This window comes from Platalea leucorodia, assembly GCF_965183815.1.
Source record: "Platalea leucorodia genome assembly, chromosome: Z".
Lineage (NCBI taxonomy): Eukaryota > Metazoa > Chordata > Aves > Pelecaniformes > Threskiornithidae > Platalea > Platalea leucorodia.
Window position 1 is genome coordinate 43,832,364 of NC_138858.1, and position 18,808 is coordinate 43,851,171.

The 18,808-nt window shown below is 44.3% G+C and overlaps 1 protein-coding gene across 2 annotated transcripts in view; it reads right to left on the reverse strand.

Annotated features, from left to right (window-relative positions):
* The window catches only part of LOC309602341 (transducin-like enhancer protein 1), a 74,777-nt gene extending 69,857 nt beyond the window's left edge, over positions 1-4,920 (reverse strand). For both annotated transcript variants that reach the window (XM_082335843.1, XM_082335842.1), the window contains exons 1-4: positions 4,691-4,920; positions 3,880-3,980; positions 2,184-2,247; positions 2,046-2,090 (exon numbers count right to left, since the gene is read on the reverse strand). In XM_082335843.1, the coding sequence (XP_082191969.1) occupies positions 2,046-2,090; positions 2,184-2,247; positions 3,880-3,980; positions 4,691-4,714 (234 nt within the window). In that variant the 5' untranslated portion in view covers positions 4,715-4,920. The remainder of the gene's footprint in view (positions 1-2,045; positions 2,091-2,183; positions 2,248-3,879; positions 3,981-4,690) is intronic.
* Positions 4,921-18,808: the final 13,888 nt, after the last annotated feature.

An 18,808-nucleotide genomic window follows, 5' to 3' on the forward strand; every position in this document is an offset into this window, starting at 1 on the left:
CACTTAGGCCATGCTGGTGATCAGCCAGCAAAAAGCATCAATTTGAGCCTGGCTACACCCTTGGGGCTACACGTCACCAGTTTTAATAAGAATTATGATTACTATCTGCCAAAAGCCTCCTCAGAACTTATCGTTAGCGGTGGAAATCCAGAAGAATGGCATTGGTAGATTACAGGAAACAAAAAAACTAAGACCACTTACATACTTAACTGTAACACCATTTGGCATCTTGATTGCAGGCATCTAAATCAAGCATCTTTAACAAGAAGGTGCTACTTTTATTGGAAATTAGAATTACTTAACATGTAAAAGCATAGTATCTGAGACTCATATCCAGGAAAATGTATTTATGCCTTCAAAAGCTTATTCTTTTCTTAACGGCATACACAGAGCAAGTGTGCTCTACTCTCCCCAGCTAGAGTCAACATAGGTATATGCTCTGTCATAAATCTTAAAAGCTTCCGAAGTATCACTGCCTACTCAGTAAGTAATTATAGTTGCCATACATACAGAACATTAAACCCTTGCAATACACAGATGTTGAGGTCAAAGTGGAAACCTCAGTTCTGACACTCTTTAATCTTGTGGGCTTAATTGATTTTATCTGAAGTTAATTCCTAGTGCATTTACTGAAGTCACACGTTCTCTTCAAAGATAATCTGAAAACAACATCCATTTCGCACCAAATGAGGCTCCTATATAGATGTTGGCCTCCTCACAGGTTACAGTATGCCAAAAAGTTGTTTAGGATAGGAAAAAAAAAATCCAAGAAAGAAGTTTCCAAATCACAAAGCCTGGAAAAGTCACCTTGCAGAAAAAAAAAATTACGTTGTTCTAAAACACATGACAACTAATGCGGCTACAGTACAGAACCAAGTCAAGCACTACTCTAGTTGCTCTGTCTACCTATTCAGTTCATTACTCAAAAAAAAAAAAGGGGGGGGAGGGGGCTTGTCACATTTCTTCTTCTACCAGCATTTTGGATTCAAACAAGTATACCTCTAAAAACCAAGAGAATACCTACGCAGCCTTGCAGACGTAAAGCTATCATGGAATTACAATACCACCTTATCAAATATAATATTTTTAGGGGAAAACGAAACAAAAATCAAAGAGTTCAGAGTTACAAAAGCAAAATTCAACTCTGCAATTCACTTGCTTAATGAAAGTCTTTGAATATACTGAAGATCCGAAGCCTGAACTAATCAATTGCTTCGCTGTGCCCTAGCCGGTCAGCCATGCTCTTTAATTTAATGAAACAAGAGTTTTAGATGAAATAGCACATACACATCACGAAAGAATTGTATTGTTGCACTTTGAAATGTGTCCAACTGTGCAACTTCATCTAATGATAATTTTTTTTAAGAGGCCATCGATTTCTGAAAGACTTATTGTACCAGCATCTTGATGAAAAAGTGAATGTCAGCATATCTACAGAATACTTACACCCTGCCATTAATGCTTTATTTGGCAGACAATGACTACTCAATTGAGGGTCCTCTGGGCTGAGCAATCATTTAGCTTTTCTTCTCTTATGAGGTCCTTAGTGTCTTGTTCCAGTTCAATACTCTTTTTATTCACCATTATAGTGGCCATAAGTGTGAATTTTATGGGAACTTGCAAACTCATAGTCATAACTAGAGCTTTCCAAGTCACTAATCTTTTCATACCTTTAAACAGCAAGGATTTGAGCAGCTATCACTACATATGCTACACATGCATAAGACCAGTTCTACATTTCAAAGGCTCTACCACCAACAAAAGAAAACCATGTAAAGCACTGAATTATATTTTTGAAGCCATAGACACAAGACCTTTCCTATTTTCGCCAATGTCTTTCAGGACCACTACCAAGAAAGCCTTGTTGCTCAACCTCATCTATACCTCATTTGACAGCAGGTAGGCAAAGGTTTACTAATCACGGCTACAAATCAGCCTATTGATTCAGACACACAATAGAGTCATCCGAACATAAACAGAACAGCTACATTTAAATGCACTAGACAGACTGCAGATTTTGTCGTTTAGAAAATAAAATGCCTTACCTGTTTGTGCATTTCAATGTTTAATCCATACGACATTTCATAATACTGCAAATAAAGGAGCATACATTATTTTCTTATGCTGGCTTACGTTGCATTGGGAGATATTTACTGAAATAAAGAAAAACCAAATATACTTACCATCACATAGTGCCTCTGCATTTCTGTCTTTTCGCTTGCCAGTTTCTCACATTCCAATTTAAGGCTACAAAATAGATCACACTTTAATGTAACTGTTATGTCATTCGTTTTGACATCTACCCACTTTATTTGTATTTTGACAGAAGCAGCTAATTAAAAAAAACCTCATAAAGTAACACACAAACAGAGAAAGACTTAATTCGTATTTTAAATACAAAGGCTGAACAGGAAATTTAAAAGCTATTTCATAGGTACTGTATGAGACCCAAACCATCTCCAGAACCCAAACATATCCAATCTTCATGCTTTGACAAAGAGCTGCTAGGAAGTGCTACAACTTTCAAGCTATAACAGGATCTGAATTTTTCCAAAGCACTTCTCGGCAGTGAAACAGAGGTATTTCTTTCTAGACGACATTTACTAAATTACCGCCAAGTAACACCACTCACACTTAAAATTACAACTTGAGTGTGTCTACAATTCTTAACCTTAAGTACGCTCTAGCTAATATTATCTTGCCCACAGCCTGAAAAAAATCAGTAACTTTGACTATCATTTACCAGCAAGTTTGTTTTCTATTTTTGTTTTCATAAATGAAAAGAAGTTGCATTTGGCACTTGCATATCTCATCACTAACAACGGTCTAATTCTGACTACTTTCACTGAGGGCAAATGCCTCAACATTCCCTTTGTTCTCTGGCAAACTGATTTTTTTTTTTAGTGACACTAGTTAAGCATCCTAGGGAACAGCTAGTGTTTAAGCCAGCATTTTTCACTTACTGCTGCGATACCGAATGTTTATAGTTTACACTGCATTTCTAAAGTAATAAACGGCTTAAACAACTTAACGATTTTCGATAAGACTACAGTATCATAGGTAAGAAAGAAGAAGCCTAACCTAAACCAAGTGATTTCTAACTGGGAAACCTGCAAAGCTATCCAGATCTTGCAGGTGCACCTAAGTACAAAATTAAGAAAGATTAATGCCCCTTAAGGCCAATTGCCCTGCACACACAGGAACCCATACCGTAAATCTCTGTGGGGACCTCAGCAGCAAGCACAAACGCAACAAGAACATCTGAAGGACAGCACAGCAATCAGAAACACATATCACAGCTTCAGCAGATTCACATCAACTTTGTGTTAGTACTCCAGCGCTTGTGTGCTTTAACAATCCTTCTTGGCTCTTTAAGCACCGCACGCTGGCATTTTATTAATCTTTGCATTAACACCACACACAAATGAGCAAACATGAGAATTAGCCTCCTTAATGCTCTGTGCCACGGAATTAGCGCAGGTCTTCTCTCGATATACTTAAAAAAAAAAAAAAACCTCCACATAAGGATCCCTAACAAACATATACATTTTTTTAAATGCATACAAGCGCCGAACCGCTCCAGCTTCGACATGACCACCCTGTCGCAGGTGCCCGGGCAGCACACCGGCAGCAGGACGCGCGCAGGGCAGGGCAGGGCAGGGCTGCCTCCTCCTGCGCGCCCCGTCCTCCCGGCACCCCCCGCCGGGTGTCCCCGCGCCGCCCCGTACCAAAGCCGGCGGCAGAGGCCGGGTCCGGCGGCGGGGCTCAGCCGCGACGCCGCACGCCATCGCCTGGACGCGGCCGTTCAGTGCAGCCCCCCGCGCCCGGCCGGGGACGGGGCAACGACCCCCGGCCCCGAGGCGGCCCGCCGGCGCTCACCTGTGGTACTGCGCCTGGAGGAACTGGAACTCCTCCTTGATGCGGTCCAGCGACTCCGGGATGGTGAATTTGAAAGGCTGGCCCGCAGCCTGGTGCGGGGTCTGCCGCGGCGGCGGCCGGCACGGGAGAAAGAGGCACGTTCAGACACAGCGCGGCCGCCCCGCGGGGAGGGGGCGCGGCGCTGCCCGCCGCGGCCGGGCCGGGCCGGAGGGATGGAAGGAAACGAGGAGGGAGAGCCCGGCCCGCCCCGCCCCGCCCCGCCCGCCACCGCCCCGGGCCGCTGCGCACTTGTTACCCACCTTCCCGTCCCTCATCTGCGGGGGGGCGAGGCGAACCGCGCTCCGGGAGCCGCTCCGGCCCCGACCCACCCGCTCCTGCCGCCGCCGTCTACCCGAAAGCGGGGCGTGCCGGCTCCTCCCCGCCGACCCCCGCCGCGGGGTCACGGCCGGCCCCGGCCCGGGCGCCGCGCTCGGCGGCGAGGGGGATGCTGCCCGGCCCGGCGGCGACCCCCCGCCGTCATTCCCGAAGCAAATAAGTTGCCCACGAAACAAAAGGTGTCGGGGGAGGGGAATGGGGGGGGGGGAGTCCCCTCCCCGGCCGCGCCGGCAGGAGGGATGCGCCGCTGCTCCCGGGAGGGGACAAACTTGGGGGGGCGCCCGCCCCCACCTCAGCAGGGCGGGGGAGCCGGGGGCGCGCCCCGGCGGGGCAGCGCCGGCAGCCGGGCGCCGCCCGGACCGCCCAGCCCCCGCCCCGCTCCCCGGCCAGCCCCGCGCCCCCACCCCCGCGGAGCGGCGGCCCGGGCCGTACTTACGGGGTGCCGGCTCTGGGGGAACATGGCTGCGGGCGCGGCGGGGCTCCCTCGCAGCGCGGTTCTCGCGGCGAGCCCCCCGCCCTGCCCCGGCTTCACACCCGGGGCGTCGAGGGGGCAGGAGCGGCGACGGCCGCCGGCCGCCCGCCCTCCCTCCGCCGCCGCGGGCAGCAGCGGGGCGAGGCGCCGCTCAGTGCCCCCGCCGCGGGGACATCCTCCGGCCGCGGCGTCCTTTGTTGCTGTTGTTCCGGGGAGGGCTGGGGGTGCCGGGGGGAGGCGGACGGGCCGCCCTCGGGACGGTCACCGGCGCTGCTCCGGCCGGCGGGCGGCGCCCACGGCGCCCGGGCGCGGCGGGATGGGACGGGACGGGACCCGACGGGGGGGGGGGGGGGGGGGGCCGCGGCCGCCTCGCCGCTCTCCGCCGCAGGAGCCGATAATCCCCCTCTCGGGCTCGCAAGTTGCCGATGCAATTGTAAGGCCGGAAAGCCCGGGCGCAGGCGACTCCTCTCCCCACTTCTGCCTCTTGCCAAGAGGGGAAAATCCAGCCGGAGGAAGCGGGACGCGGTGTCAGCGGCGGGACCGTCGCAAGCCGGGAGGGCGAGAAAAAGTCTCCAGGGAGGGCCGCGCTGCTCCCGGGCCTCGGCGGAGGGGCCAGGTCATCGGCAAGACACGGAGCGACGAACAAGGGAGGAAGGCGGGAGGAGGAGGAGGAAGGGGGCGGGGGGGCCTCTGCACAGCCGGCCCCGATCGGAGCAGCTCCAGTAGCACATGCACGAAACGCAGCAGGGCAGAGGAGGGGGAACCACACACGCAGCAGAGACTCTTCCGTTAGTTGCAGAGAGGTCCCTAGGACAAAAGGAAAACAAAACCCCTCAAAATGCGCGCTGGCCCGACCGGCCAAGCCGCCCACTCCGTCGGGGAGGGGGAAAAAAAAAAAAAAAAGAAGAAAAAAAAAAAGATAACAGCGTCCGTATCGGGCTAAATCAGACAGAAAGCTCCTTCGTGCAACAGCACCGCTGCAGCCTCCTCCGGGCGGGCGCGCAACGGGGAGCTGCCCGCCTCACCGGAGCCCGCCGATCGCGGCACATCGCGGCGGCACCGGCAGCAGCAGCATCCTCCTCCCCCTCCTCCGCGCTGCCCCACCGCTCCTCGCTGACGCGGGATAAAGTTCGCCCCGGCGGAAAGATCCGGACCCCCGCGGCCGGAAACGCCGCCGGCCTCCTTTCCCCTTCCCTTCCTTCCCTCCCCTCCGCGCCGGCCGAGGGCGCGGGGCAGCAGGGGCGGCCCGGCGGGAGGCGCGCGGCGGGACGGGTGCGCGGCCCGGGCCGAGCGGGACGCGCCGTGCTCGCCCGCGCCGCTTACATTAGCACGCGGTTTCACACTCCGCCAGCTAACCAGCCGCCCGGCCCCGCCCACGCCGCCGCGCGGGGCGGGGGGGCGCCGCCGCCGCCGCCCAATCGCCCTCCCCGGAGCCAACGTGGGGTTGTGACGTAGCCCGGCGCCGCGGACCAATGGCGAGCGCCCGAGTCCCGCCGCTTCTCAGCCTTTCGGTGGGAAGCGTTTCTGGCGGAGCGGCGGGAGCGCTCCCGGCCGGCCAATGGGAGGGCGCGGAGCGCGCGGAGCGGCGGGGAGGAGGGGAAGGTCGGTGGGAAGGAGAGCGGGGAGGCTGAGCCGTCAATCAAAGTAACGTGGGGCCGGCGGGCGGAGGGGCGGGGCGGCGGGGCTGCCGGCGAGCCGTGCGCGCGGCGCCTGCGCGTGCCCGCCGCCGGAGCCGGCGGCTCCGCAGCGGGGCGGGGCGGGGCGGGGCGGCCCCGCCCCCCAGCCCACGCCGCTTCTCCGCGCGCGCAGCGTTTGTTCCCCGCGGCCGTGAGGGCGGCTGCTGCCGCGCGGCGCGGGGTTCGGAGCGGCCTCGGGCCCGGCTCTGCGCCTGCGGCCCGCCGGAGGCTTCTGCCCGGGGGTCTCGGCGGGCGGGCAGGCGGCTCGCCCTCCGGCGGGGAGCCTCTCCCCGCGATGCGTGCGGGTGCTGGCGGGTATTCGGAGCGCGCAGGTGGGCGTCCGCCATCTCTTGCAGTTAACCAGAGGGATACAGAACCCGACCGTGTGAAGGACCCGGCCCGGCAGCCGGGCCGGTGCCCAGGCGGAACCTGGCCCAGGGCGCGCAGCGCAGAGGCCAAGCTTCCCTGTCCCCAGAACCTGCCTGGTGCCTCGGGCGGGCGGGTACGGCACCGATCCCCGCCTCGTTTGTATGATGATACCGGTGCGTGCTGTAGCACCTGCTGCAGTGCTCTCAGCTGTACAGAAAACACCGTAAAGAAGGGGAAAACCTCACGCTGCTTTGCGTCACTCACATACACCGGGTGAAACGTTGGTTGGAGTGACCCTCTGATCAGACGGGCGTTGTCCTTTGGGGAAAATGGGCTTTTTTGTAAGAGGGGTCTGCTCGAGGAAAGCCGTCGGGAGCTTTGCTGTTGTAAATGGTTTATAGGCCCGCTTGGGGTAGATGAAGGTCAAACAAATTCCACACTCTGTGCGTGACTACTGAGATGACAAATGGTGACACAGCTTGCAGTGCGAAGTAAACTTCAAAACATATCCTCTATTAACAACCACCTTATCCACAGCACAATTACACGATAAAGCGTGAAATATTGATACCTTCAGACTTAAAACAATGCCTTAAGACATATTTATGCTGTCAGTACACCTGTATACTACCTAAAAGGAGGCCTGAAAACGTTGTATCACATCATTCAAACACAGCGCAATTTTATAATTTGCATTTTCTTACAATTCCCCATTAGTGTTTACTAGATACACTTATTTAGAATTGTGTTACGCTTTGTCTTGTATCCTAAAGAAAGAGGAGTCTATGTTTAAAATTTGATACGAAATTTGATGTGTTGCAATATCAAGATACAGCTTTACTCATTCAGAGTGCTAATTTCCATGCGATATTATTCCCAGTTTTACATAAAACTACCAAAGGAAAAGAAAATTACAATCCCTCAGTCTTCTGCAGTGAAGTTTGGACTTCATTCAGGGACTATAGAGTTTTGACACTGAAAACAGGTGCATGTATGTCTCTGTGCATGTGTCTGTGTGCGTGTATGTGTGTACATGTAATAGTGTCTGTACCTGTAGGTGTCTGCACCTATACATATGTATGTGTGTGTTCATATTGATATATATGTGCATATGCCTTTGTGAATACATAAATAAATGTGAGGACTTTTAATGTTTTTTTAGACATGAGGTAAAATACCCTTGATAGTGACCTTTGATAGATTGTGGTTCCCAGGACGGGAATGTAAACTTCTCTGGTGTTCTGCGTGCATAAGTAAAGCTAAAAATCTTGCATTCTGTTCCCAGCTCTTCCCTTGTAGTCTTGGACAAGCCAACTCACTGCTCTGTTCATGGCATTAGAAAGCTTAATTAATTAATGCCTGTAAAGTACTTAGATCTTCAGATGAAAGATGCCATAAAAATGCAAGCTATTATTATATACTTTGTGTGTGTACCTAGTAGCTATGGAGTCTGTAATAACGTAACACTTACTTACCTAACTTTGGTTGTACTTTGCTTAACCTGCTGGCACAAGTTGTTAATGAGATATTAACAGATACGACATTAAAACAACACTGTGTTTTGGAACATAAACAAAAGCTTTTTTTTTTTAATTGCTCGCCTACATGAAAGTTGAAATGTCTTGTAACATTTATTTGTCATCATTAAAATGTCCAAGGCATGTTTTAACACAAACTGAAAAGCTCTATTTTTTTGATTTTTTTTAACAAGTGCTTTTGACCTACTTAGATTCTGGAATCAGACACTTAAGGGCATTTTGAATCTTCTCCATTATAATCGAGGTAGAAAAGCTGTAAAAGCAGTAGTAGAATCAAATGTGATGATTTTTTTTTTTTTCAAATGAAAGCCACTGACATTACATAGTATGAACAATAACCAACATGATCTGATATTTAATTAATTTATAATGCATCATCATTGGCTGATTAGAGCATAAAAATTTCCTTTTTGTTAGACTGGTAAAAATCTGGATTAATCCCAGAAAACTGAACATCCTCATTCCACGACAATACTCACTATTTACACCACTAAAAGACAGGCCAAAATATGGCTAAGCATGTTGCAAAGAGCTGTATTCCACTCAAGGTGGTATTTTATACCAGATTGTTATGCCACAGTAGTGTACATACTCTACACAATTATCAAACTGGATTAAAAATAATTGTGTTTAAACCTTTGTCATGTGTTTTAAAAATAGAATAAAAAGATTACCTTCAGTATTAACCCCCCTCCCAAACCATTCTGTTAAATCATCCATTTGACTCTGCTGTTTGAAATCACTTGGTTTTCACTGTAAGCATTTTAATGTAGTGTTCCCACCTTGTATAGAAAAGGGCCTAGTCCTGTATTGACTGTGTACTGAAAACTCACACTGGAAGCAGTTGGAGCTTTTTGTTGAAGAAAGCAGTACTGGGTCCAAAATGTAGTTTGAATATACTGAAAGGGTTTCAGATGTAGCATCTGTTCTTTAGGGAAATGACGTATTGTATGATGTTCTGTTTACCACACTGTTTATATTTTTTTCCTTTACTGTTAACAGTACTATTTACAAGCAGTATTTTTTAACTTCCCACAAACTGGCTCATATAGTAAAAATGTTGATGATGTTAATCACTAGGAGTTTGCTGCAGGTGGGCGGGAAACAATTTAGCAAATTTGTGATTTATCCCACTGTTCTACTACCTATGTAGTGAGAGCAAATCAGTGGAGGAAGCAATTATAGAATTCAATAGATTTTATGCTTTCAAAGTTTTATATTGAGAGATCATTGGATTTTCAACTGAAAGAGAAACAGAGAATACGTTTAAAAATTATGTCTATGTGCATGGGGGAGGGGGTTCTATTTTTTTTTTTTTTAATGGCAGGATGGCACAGGTGGAATAGAGAAAAAAATAGTATCTGAGTCATACTGTGCTTGTGGTATAGCAATGACTACCTATACAGCTGCAAGAATAATAATTATTATGAGGGCATGCAAAACAACATCACTTTTAAAATATTTCTTTATTTATGAAGTGCAAATGATGTGAGCAGGGTAAAGCAATTACATTTCTAATTATTCGCTATCTTTTGGCTAATAGCCATTGCATACCCTCTTTGTAATTTGATTTGTTTTTAATTAGTACCTTTCCTTGTAGGCAAGAATGTTCAAAAAGTTGCACTAGGTCATTTTACCGTCATGTCTGTATTCCCTTCCCCCATTCTTTCACCCTTAAAAATTCCCCGAGTTGAATTAAAAAAAAAAGTCAGTAGCAGATCGTGCGGCAGTAAAACCTCAAATAAAATCAGATCCAAAGAATCCCTTGTGGTTTCACACAATATGGTAAAATTAGAGATTGCAGGAAACCAACAAAATTAAACTGGGAACATTTGAAGAGAAATGACCAGGCTTTATGAAAATGACACATTGACTGGCCAGTGTGTTTTTTTATCGACAATTTCTTTGTTGAGGCATAGATCAAAGAAACCTGCATATGTTTTCGTTTTGTTCTAAGTCTAACTAGAAAATTACATCCAGATGTTTAATAGGCATTCTGTTGGTTTTTCTGCATTGATTGGATATGTTGGTACTGTTTGCTTACAAGTGTAGCCGGATCATTAGCTAATGCAAAGAAATGTTTGCAGCGAGTTGCTAATTAGGTCTTTTGGAAACTCTCCATACTCAGGAACAATTTGTACAGTGGCCAGAAAAACTTGCGGTACTTGAGAAGTCGCTTTCCCTTCTGTGTCTGGGAAAAAACAGTCAGTCGCTTTCCCTAATCTTCTTTTGCCTACAGGGATTGCAGCTTGATCCCAATGGGTTGAAGTGCAAATAAATTAGGAAGAGACCACACACACGCACGCGCGCATGCACCCACCCCACCCCCCCAATCTGCTCTTTCAGTTAAAGTGCAGTTGTACAATCTTACAAAAAGCTAACCAAACCAGAGTGTTTAAAACTAAAATGTGTTAAATTCTCGACCTTCATGTTATCAAATACACAGCATTTTTGAGCATACTTTAGAGACAGATGGGGAAGCCCTTTATGATAAATGAGTGTACTTGAATTCATTACTGTGGTACTTATAATTAAAGTAGCTCTTTCACAACTTCACTACTTCTGCAGGGTACTTCAGGACAAAGCTTAGGGGAAGTCTATACATGGATGACAGAGGGGTGAAAGAGGCGCAGAAGAACTTTAATCTCTTGTGTTTTGTTAAGTCTACAAAGGGGTCAGACATATTACCTGTTTACAATATTGTCAGAGAAATTGTTGTAGACTTCATGGCTCTGGCCTGATAACCTTCTAGGTGCAATGTCACCTTTCAAAAGATGCTTGACAATGTCAATGACCTTTCTAATAAAGACCACCTGCCAGTATATCACACTTCAGTCTGTTGCAGAATGAGGTCTCCACCACAGGAGATGACAGCAAAAGGAGCAGTGCGTGTCTATTTTGTAGAGTAAATGGGGACACATGCTCATACTAGCTCCCTGATCCTGTCGTCACACACATGACTAAGTTTACTCCTGGAAATAGTCCCTTTGAAGTCAATGACAATACTTGCATGAAAAAGGGTATCTCTGTGTCAGACTTCACCAGATCAGGGCCACGCATACCGAATGCCTAGGTTGTGTGTGACACACATATGCAAAACACATGTGTTTTTACCAGTGAGGCTACACAAGTGTAGAAGACTGGGTTTTATTCCCTTTTTTGGGAGTTTCCTAAAAGGGAAGGGTGTCACGGAGGTACAGTTAACCATTTCACTGCAGTGGACTAGTTGTGGTACACTCTTTTTCCTTGACTAGCAAAATCTTAGAACTTTTCCAGCCTGTTTTAGTTCCCTATATATTGTCTTTTGACATGAATAGTAGTTTGTTTTTTTTTTTTTCCTAAGGTGTCGGTAACATGTTAGAGTCTACAGATCACCAAAGATCCTTAGACTTAAAACCACAGGGGAAACAGCATTGCGACAAATGCTAATGTGCAGTTGTTTCTTCCACAGCATTTGTTGAAATGAGTGAAGGAAGTTTCATCTTAGAAAGAAGGGGATTATCTGAGAGGGAGAGATGGCTCCAAGTGCACTGGCATCTCAGGGTTAGGAACAGCAACTCCTTGCCGCTGCAAAGGTACAAGAAGCCCTGTCCTTTACCGTAATATCTGTTCTCTGTGTATGAAAGCAACAGCCTTGAGGAATCTTTTAAGTATAGATGTAATACAGAAATATTGTGCACAAAATCATGACTCTCTGTCAGCCAATAGGAATTAGGTTCAACTGGAAGCTGGCTGGAGTTTGACGCCTCTTTCCCTAATACTTCTGCCTCTCAGTTCTTCAGAATATGTGTTCTTGCCTACACTGAGGCTATAAACCCCCTATGAGCTGCTCTTATACCAACCTTCTACTCCAGACCTCAGATTTCAGTCTGGTGAAGTCTAGATGAGAGCAGATTGTGCTGTCCTGCTGTCTCTTCATAATGTGGATGCTGTAATGCGCTGGCATGCTACGGCTGCAACATCTGCGGAGATGCGCTTCCAGCGCTGGTGGCACAGAGGCACTAGGTCTGTTTCCAGCTTTTCCCATGCTGTAAAAGCTCTGGGCTCCCATATTCTTGAGGGAATGGATTTACCAATGTGTCTTTTAGGATCCAGTGGGAAGTGGAGGGATTATGAGAAGTTGCTGGACAGGGATAGCGATGGGGAGGAGGACTGGGGAGAAGGAAGGGAATTATATGGGGAGGAAACATTTCAATGCCCACATGATGCAATTCTTAAAAAATGTGGAAATTTCCTTAGAAAAACACCATTGAACTTCAGGCAAGATTGTGAACAGTTAGTTACAGTTGCTCACAGTATAAAAAGAAAATAATTAAATGTCTCAGTCATCCAGCACTGTCCACTTCTCTGTTTTTCTTCTCACTCTGAACTTACTGCCCTTCCACATTCAGTGCAGGTGTTTCAGTTTATATCCTGAAGGGCTAATATGTAATTACAGCTGTGATTATTAATAGAGCACATCCGTCCTCCAAAATATGAAATCATGAATTCCGTAGTTGGACATACACGTAGAACTATCACTAATATGGATGATCAACTCAGCCCTCAAGTGAATGCTCAAATGAAGCATCCCATCAAAAAGACATATCTTGCAACCATTGATCTTTTCTGATACACTGGTATGCTTGTAATCAGTGGCATCACCCAGTATAAAATTGGTATAAAGAAGAGGAAAAATAGATCAACCCCATGCAATTCCACTTACATATTACTGCCTCTAAAATACCAGTAAACCTTCTACCACAGAAAACCACATGATATGATTACACAGACAGTAGAGTAACCATGCACCAGTAATCCAAATGTCTGAATATTTAGCAGTCAGAAAGCACGATGAAGAGTTGAGATTAATACTGGTTGTTGAGGAGAGACCAGCCTAAGTCACTGAAAGGACATTTTTTATGAAAAGAGCGGCCTAATGAGTACAGTATAAGTAGGATGTTGTACACTAAATTGCTTGGGTGAGGAGGGGATGGTTGTGGGTTTTTTTGTTTTTTTTTTCTTTTGTTTTTCTGGCTTGCACAAGAATGATTTGCCATCTATCCACCTGAGCTCAAAAGCAATGAAAAGTATGCACATATCCATAATTCACTGTTATAAATTCAACAGTTGGTAGTAAGATATTTTCTATCCAGCCTCTCACATTTTCTGCTGTGGCTTTACTGTCTGTTAATGTGCTTATGCATACTCAGGTGCTCAGCTGTCTGAGTTAAGTAGCATCCATGCAGGAGAAAATCTCGATGTTACATGACCCCAGAGCCTAGCTCAGGAGAATGTCTATGCCCTAAAACTGGCAGTAGGTTGTACTTTGGGAACAGACTGGATCACATAAGTGAAATCATTATATCTTCAGTAATTTTTCAATAAAATAGTTTGCAAATCTCACCAATGCAAACCACAAAAAGCAGAGAGTAAGCAGCACAAGGCATACAGATGTGCATATACGCCATTTAACATAATTATACATTGGATTAAATGTTCTCATATTGCCCATATGGACAGATAACAATTAAGTGTCAGTATTTTGCTTTTGAATTAAGGTCTTTCACTTAAATGAAAGAGATATATGATTAGTCTTCTGAAGGTGGTGCAATACAAGAGCACTTTTAGCAGTGCTCTTCACATCTGCAAGTGAGATGTCCTTGAAAGACAAGAACAGTATTTGGGGATTTGTAGAAAGCCACCAGTTGTGTAGACCATTATTAATGAGGTCCTGTGAAGTCAGGCACCTTTTCTGAAAACATTCTATTGCATCATAGCATACTGACAATACTTTGTTTTTTTCTTTTATTTTCTCCTCCCTCCCTCCCCCGATTTTGCTTTTAGCTCAACAAAGCTGGGGAATATTTGTCTAACAAAAGGAAGAGGTGGGTAAGCATTTAGGGATATTTTCTACATGCATTTTGTATGGCAAATTCTGCAGTCTTGCAGAACAATTCAGAATATAGCATTTAATTTTCAAGAGCAATGTACTACCTGCAGTGAAGGACAGTTACTTCAATGCAACTCCTCTAAAAGAGCAGAGGTATTTCATTCATTTAATTAATCTCATAAAGCTTTGTCCATTTTGTTTTCATTTACATCCTTTTCTTAGGAGCTTGATTTTGCCTGTGTTTCATATAAATTGTGGTATGTCTGAACTTAGGTAGACACCTGAACATCTATCACAATTTACCATTTAAGTAAGTAGATATTTTTATTTTGAAATCACATACTCTAGTTTGATTTAGAGGGTTGTACTCTTTCTTTTCTTATACTATCAATTCTACTGGGGAAAAAAAAAAGCAAATAAATGTGGGGAGAAAAAACAAATCACAGGTCATTGTTCAACTTTAGGTCTGTCATAGGCTGAGATACTATGGAAAGAGAAAAGGCCGTGTTGTAAACCAGTTTTCTTTAAGTGGTTCACATAGGGCTCCTGCTGAACTGACCAGATGGTGCAGACAAGGTCACACATGTTTTTAAATAATTTTTGAATATTGGTTGGTTCTCTCCAAACTAGCCAGCCAAACCACAAGACAACTTCTGAATCCTCAATTGAGCAAAACTCCCACAAGCAAATTGCTCAACAAAGCCTGTCATATTTTGCCCCTGTGTTTGAAAACAATAAGAATGGGAAGCATATTTCCCGACTTGTTTCTATCCCAAGCTGTGAGACACCTCAGAGAAGGCCCTAGAAGGATAACAGACCATGTGCAGAAGAAGGGATATAGCACTGGGATGATTGTCTTCTAATGATTTCCCTTGAATGTGGGCTGCCAGTTGCAGCACAGCCATAAACCTGGTCTCATTTTCTCTGCACCACACATCACTCTACCTTGTTTAATACCATAAATCAAGCTGATGTGCATCCCTGTCTCCTGGGTCATAAAGCATGAGAGACTCTCAATGCATGAAGTACAGAGCTAACTATAGGAATGCCAACTGTGTAGGTATCTTGCTGTATGCATTCAACAGGTCCCATTCGCTTCAGCTGGGTAGGATTTCATCCCATACCTGACATGTCTAGTAAAATACACTGAATGTACTAAGATATACTGAGAGTTTTCCTGCTTGGGATACGTAAGGAGAGAGAAAAGCAACCACCCAGAATCACCTATCTTAACCTAATTGTCAAGCATACCTTTCTTATCAAGAAACTGTGCAACTGCAGAAATGTTACTGGGTGTAGTTTGCAGAATCTTACTGTAGGGAATATTTGTCCCTCTTTGTCCACTCTTTCTTATTTTAAGGTCTTTCAAAATTTTTCTGCCCTGCATGAATGCCGCCTTCTTTTGCCTGCAAAGGACATCTGGGACTTGTTACTTACTTGCACAGAGAAGTGCTAGAATATAGTTTATCTGGAGTACAGTGCTAGAAAATACTTTATCGGCAGTTGTTGAGTTCAGAAAAAAATACATCTTTCTCTAGATAGCCTTCTATCACTTACTTTTGTGGTTGTTTTTTTTTTTTTTTTTATTCCACAGAATTTTTAACTTCTAATGGGAATGCAGTGGAACTTTAAAAATAGAAATCTTCAAATCAATCAGCTTATTATGTTGGCAGTCCCCTGGAACATTGTTATATCGTCGCAAGAAGTTGAAACTCTGTAGTATACCTCCAGTAAAAGCTAAGAACACATTTATCTGGATAATAAGTATTTGAAAAGCATGAGAGAGTGGAAAATAAAGTTTAATTTATTTTTAAGTGCTACTTTAGATATTTGCTTTGCTGGATTTTTTTTTTTTTTTCATTGAAAACATTTGAGAAACCATTACATTAAGTCTTGGGCCTAATTAGATATTTTCTTAATGAGTGGAAGACTATTACAAAAAAAGCTAGACTACTAGCATCTGGCCCAAGCCAGAAAGATTGTTCTTTTATAGTAGATAGACTGTATGGCCCTAAGCCTCTGATTGAACTTCATTTTCTGTCTAGTACGTGACTATTAGTTGCCCATTCGTGAATAAGATGTGTCACTTTTAAAGTGTTACTTGAATGAAAATGTGAGTGTTATTCTTTCCCAAATTTCCTGGAAAAGCACAATTTTGTAAGCATCCTGTACAGACAAAATAATAGCAAAAATGTGTAAATGTTATTCCCATCTTCCTCTTAGATCAGCTAAGAAGAAAGAGAGACTCTCGGGCACTATTTAGGGCATGAAGTGTGGTATATACTAAATGATGGATGTAATACAAAAGCTTGCATAATACAGGGTATAATTTTGTGTTTATTCATTGTTTTGAGAAAAAGAGAGATATGTTCTTCAGTAAATCGGGAAGTTATTTATGCATATGTACATATATGTTGGTAATATACATACATGTACACATACATGTGTACCTATACAACAGCATGAGGTAGCAACAGATCTGTTCAATTCCCAGGCAGGGCATTCAGTGAACCCAAAGGGCTGGGAAGAGAGAACATGATCCAGAAGGTAAAACTTTCAGTTCATGCTGTGATTAATTGAAAGTCAAACCAAAGTAACCTCACTTTTTTTTTTTTCTCTATCCCTTTTCCAAACGATTATTCAAAATGAATACAGAATGCTGAAAAATGTCCCTGTTAGAGCGTCAGATGCCAGGGAATGCTGTTGTCTTCTGCTTTCACCATTTTATACCTTCTGTTCCTCAGTATAAATGGCAAACTGCAACTGGCACCTGAGGAAGTGTTAAAACACACTGGAAGTATTGGAGTGATGTTGATAAATGCAAACAGCCTGCCTGAAGGAATACCACCTTCATTTAGATCATCTGTTTTCAAATGTGTATATCTGTGAAAACAGACATATTAACGTAGCTTTTACCACCAAATCAGTACTTGGAGAATAACTTAAATGAAATCATAAATATCTGTTGATAGCTTAAGCAGAAAAAAAGCTCCGTAAGATAATTCTGTAATTAAGAGTCCAAAAGACCTTAACTTTTTATCATATGATAAAAAATTGTGAAACATTCTTCTCACAGTGTAAGAATTCCTATTTCTTTTTTTTCCCCAAAATTTTATACAAAAATAAGTCAAAGTATGTTTCACCCTTTTCAGTAAAGAATCTGATTTTATTAAATGCAAACTCAGCTGTAAAAGTGCCACCATATTAACTGATTTAAAGTTATGCTTTAGACTATTTTGTTTTATTGTTGCACTTTCCTTTCAAGCCAGTCTGTCCTTTTCTGGGGCAATATGCTTCATTCAGATGGGATTTAACATTCACATTTTTAAATATGAGAATGTGTTGTTCAACTTTTTCTCTTCCTCCATATGCACACGTGTGCACACTCACACACATCCATATATTCACATGAGCAAATACAACGCTAATCAAAAGATGTTTCATGATTGTGGAGATGGAAAGCCACTGGGATTTGTGATCATTTTATACAAAATAGAAGAAATTATAAAAAGTATTTGATTTGTGTACTTGTGGAAAGGATATTCTAGCTGATATATATGCTTGGTCCTTTAGCTTATTAGATGGAGTTAGACATGACGTTTTACATTTATAGATAGAAAGCAAACAAACTGTGAACTCATCTTCATCCTTGAGTCTGGTTAAAAGAGAGCATAAGAATAGATGTACCTTTCATCTGCATACAACGGGTAAACTGTGAGATCATGTAACTAGCTTGTGTATGGTTCACACTGGGTCTGGTAGGCAAGAGTGAAGTGAGTGTCTGTGGTATGCAGTACCAGACTGGGATTTCAGTATAGTGAAGAATGACACATTAGAGCTCACATGGGGTGGTGATATGTCTATATTTCCTCTGTTAAATTGAAAGTCTCAGATATTGTTTTTAGAATACATGATGCTTTTTCTGAGATGACACTTTTCCTGTTTCACACACCATTCCCTCATTTTCCATTTGCATTACTCCTGCTGCCTACTGGTGAGAGAGGGAAAAGAGACGTCTTGCAAGGCTGCAGAGCACTACAACGGGACATGCTCAAAAGTTACGTCTTGGTCTCTGGATGCTGTGCAACAAAATGAAAGAGTTGGTCGTTCATTAGGGGAATCCAGCAACTTCCACTGTGGCATACTCCTTTGGTTTTATGAAGGAACACTACAGCCAGTCAATTCACTGGTTCCTGCGGTACTTGATGTATATAGTTGTGCTGGTTTGGTCCCACAAAAGCACCACTAGGTGGCTTTTTTTTTTTTTTTTTTTTTAACATGCCAAGTAACAGCCCCAGGGTTTCAGGGTAAAAACAGCCGCAATTATGAAACCTTGTTTCATCCAGTCTTGTAATTCCATACTGGAATAAATGTTTGGCTTGGTGTCCAACCCATTTACTTTAAAGGGAAGTAGGAATGTTTCTGTCAAGCAAGAAAAAAATTAGTCAAATATTTTTTTCGTTATATTAAAAATATTCTAATTCAAAATTTTGGTTTTGTCAGTCTAGATCAAAGAGTCTGTTGTTGTATTACCACTTAAAACTTATCTTTTACTTAAATCTGCTGAATATTCATGTGCCAGAGGTATTTAAGAAAGAAGATTTAGTCAAGTGGAGTTATTAATCAT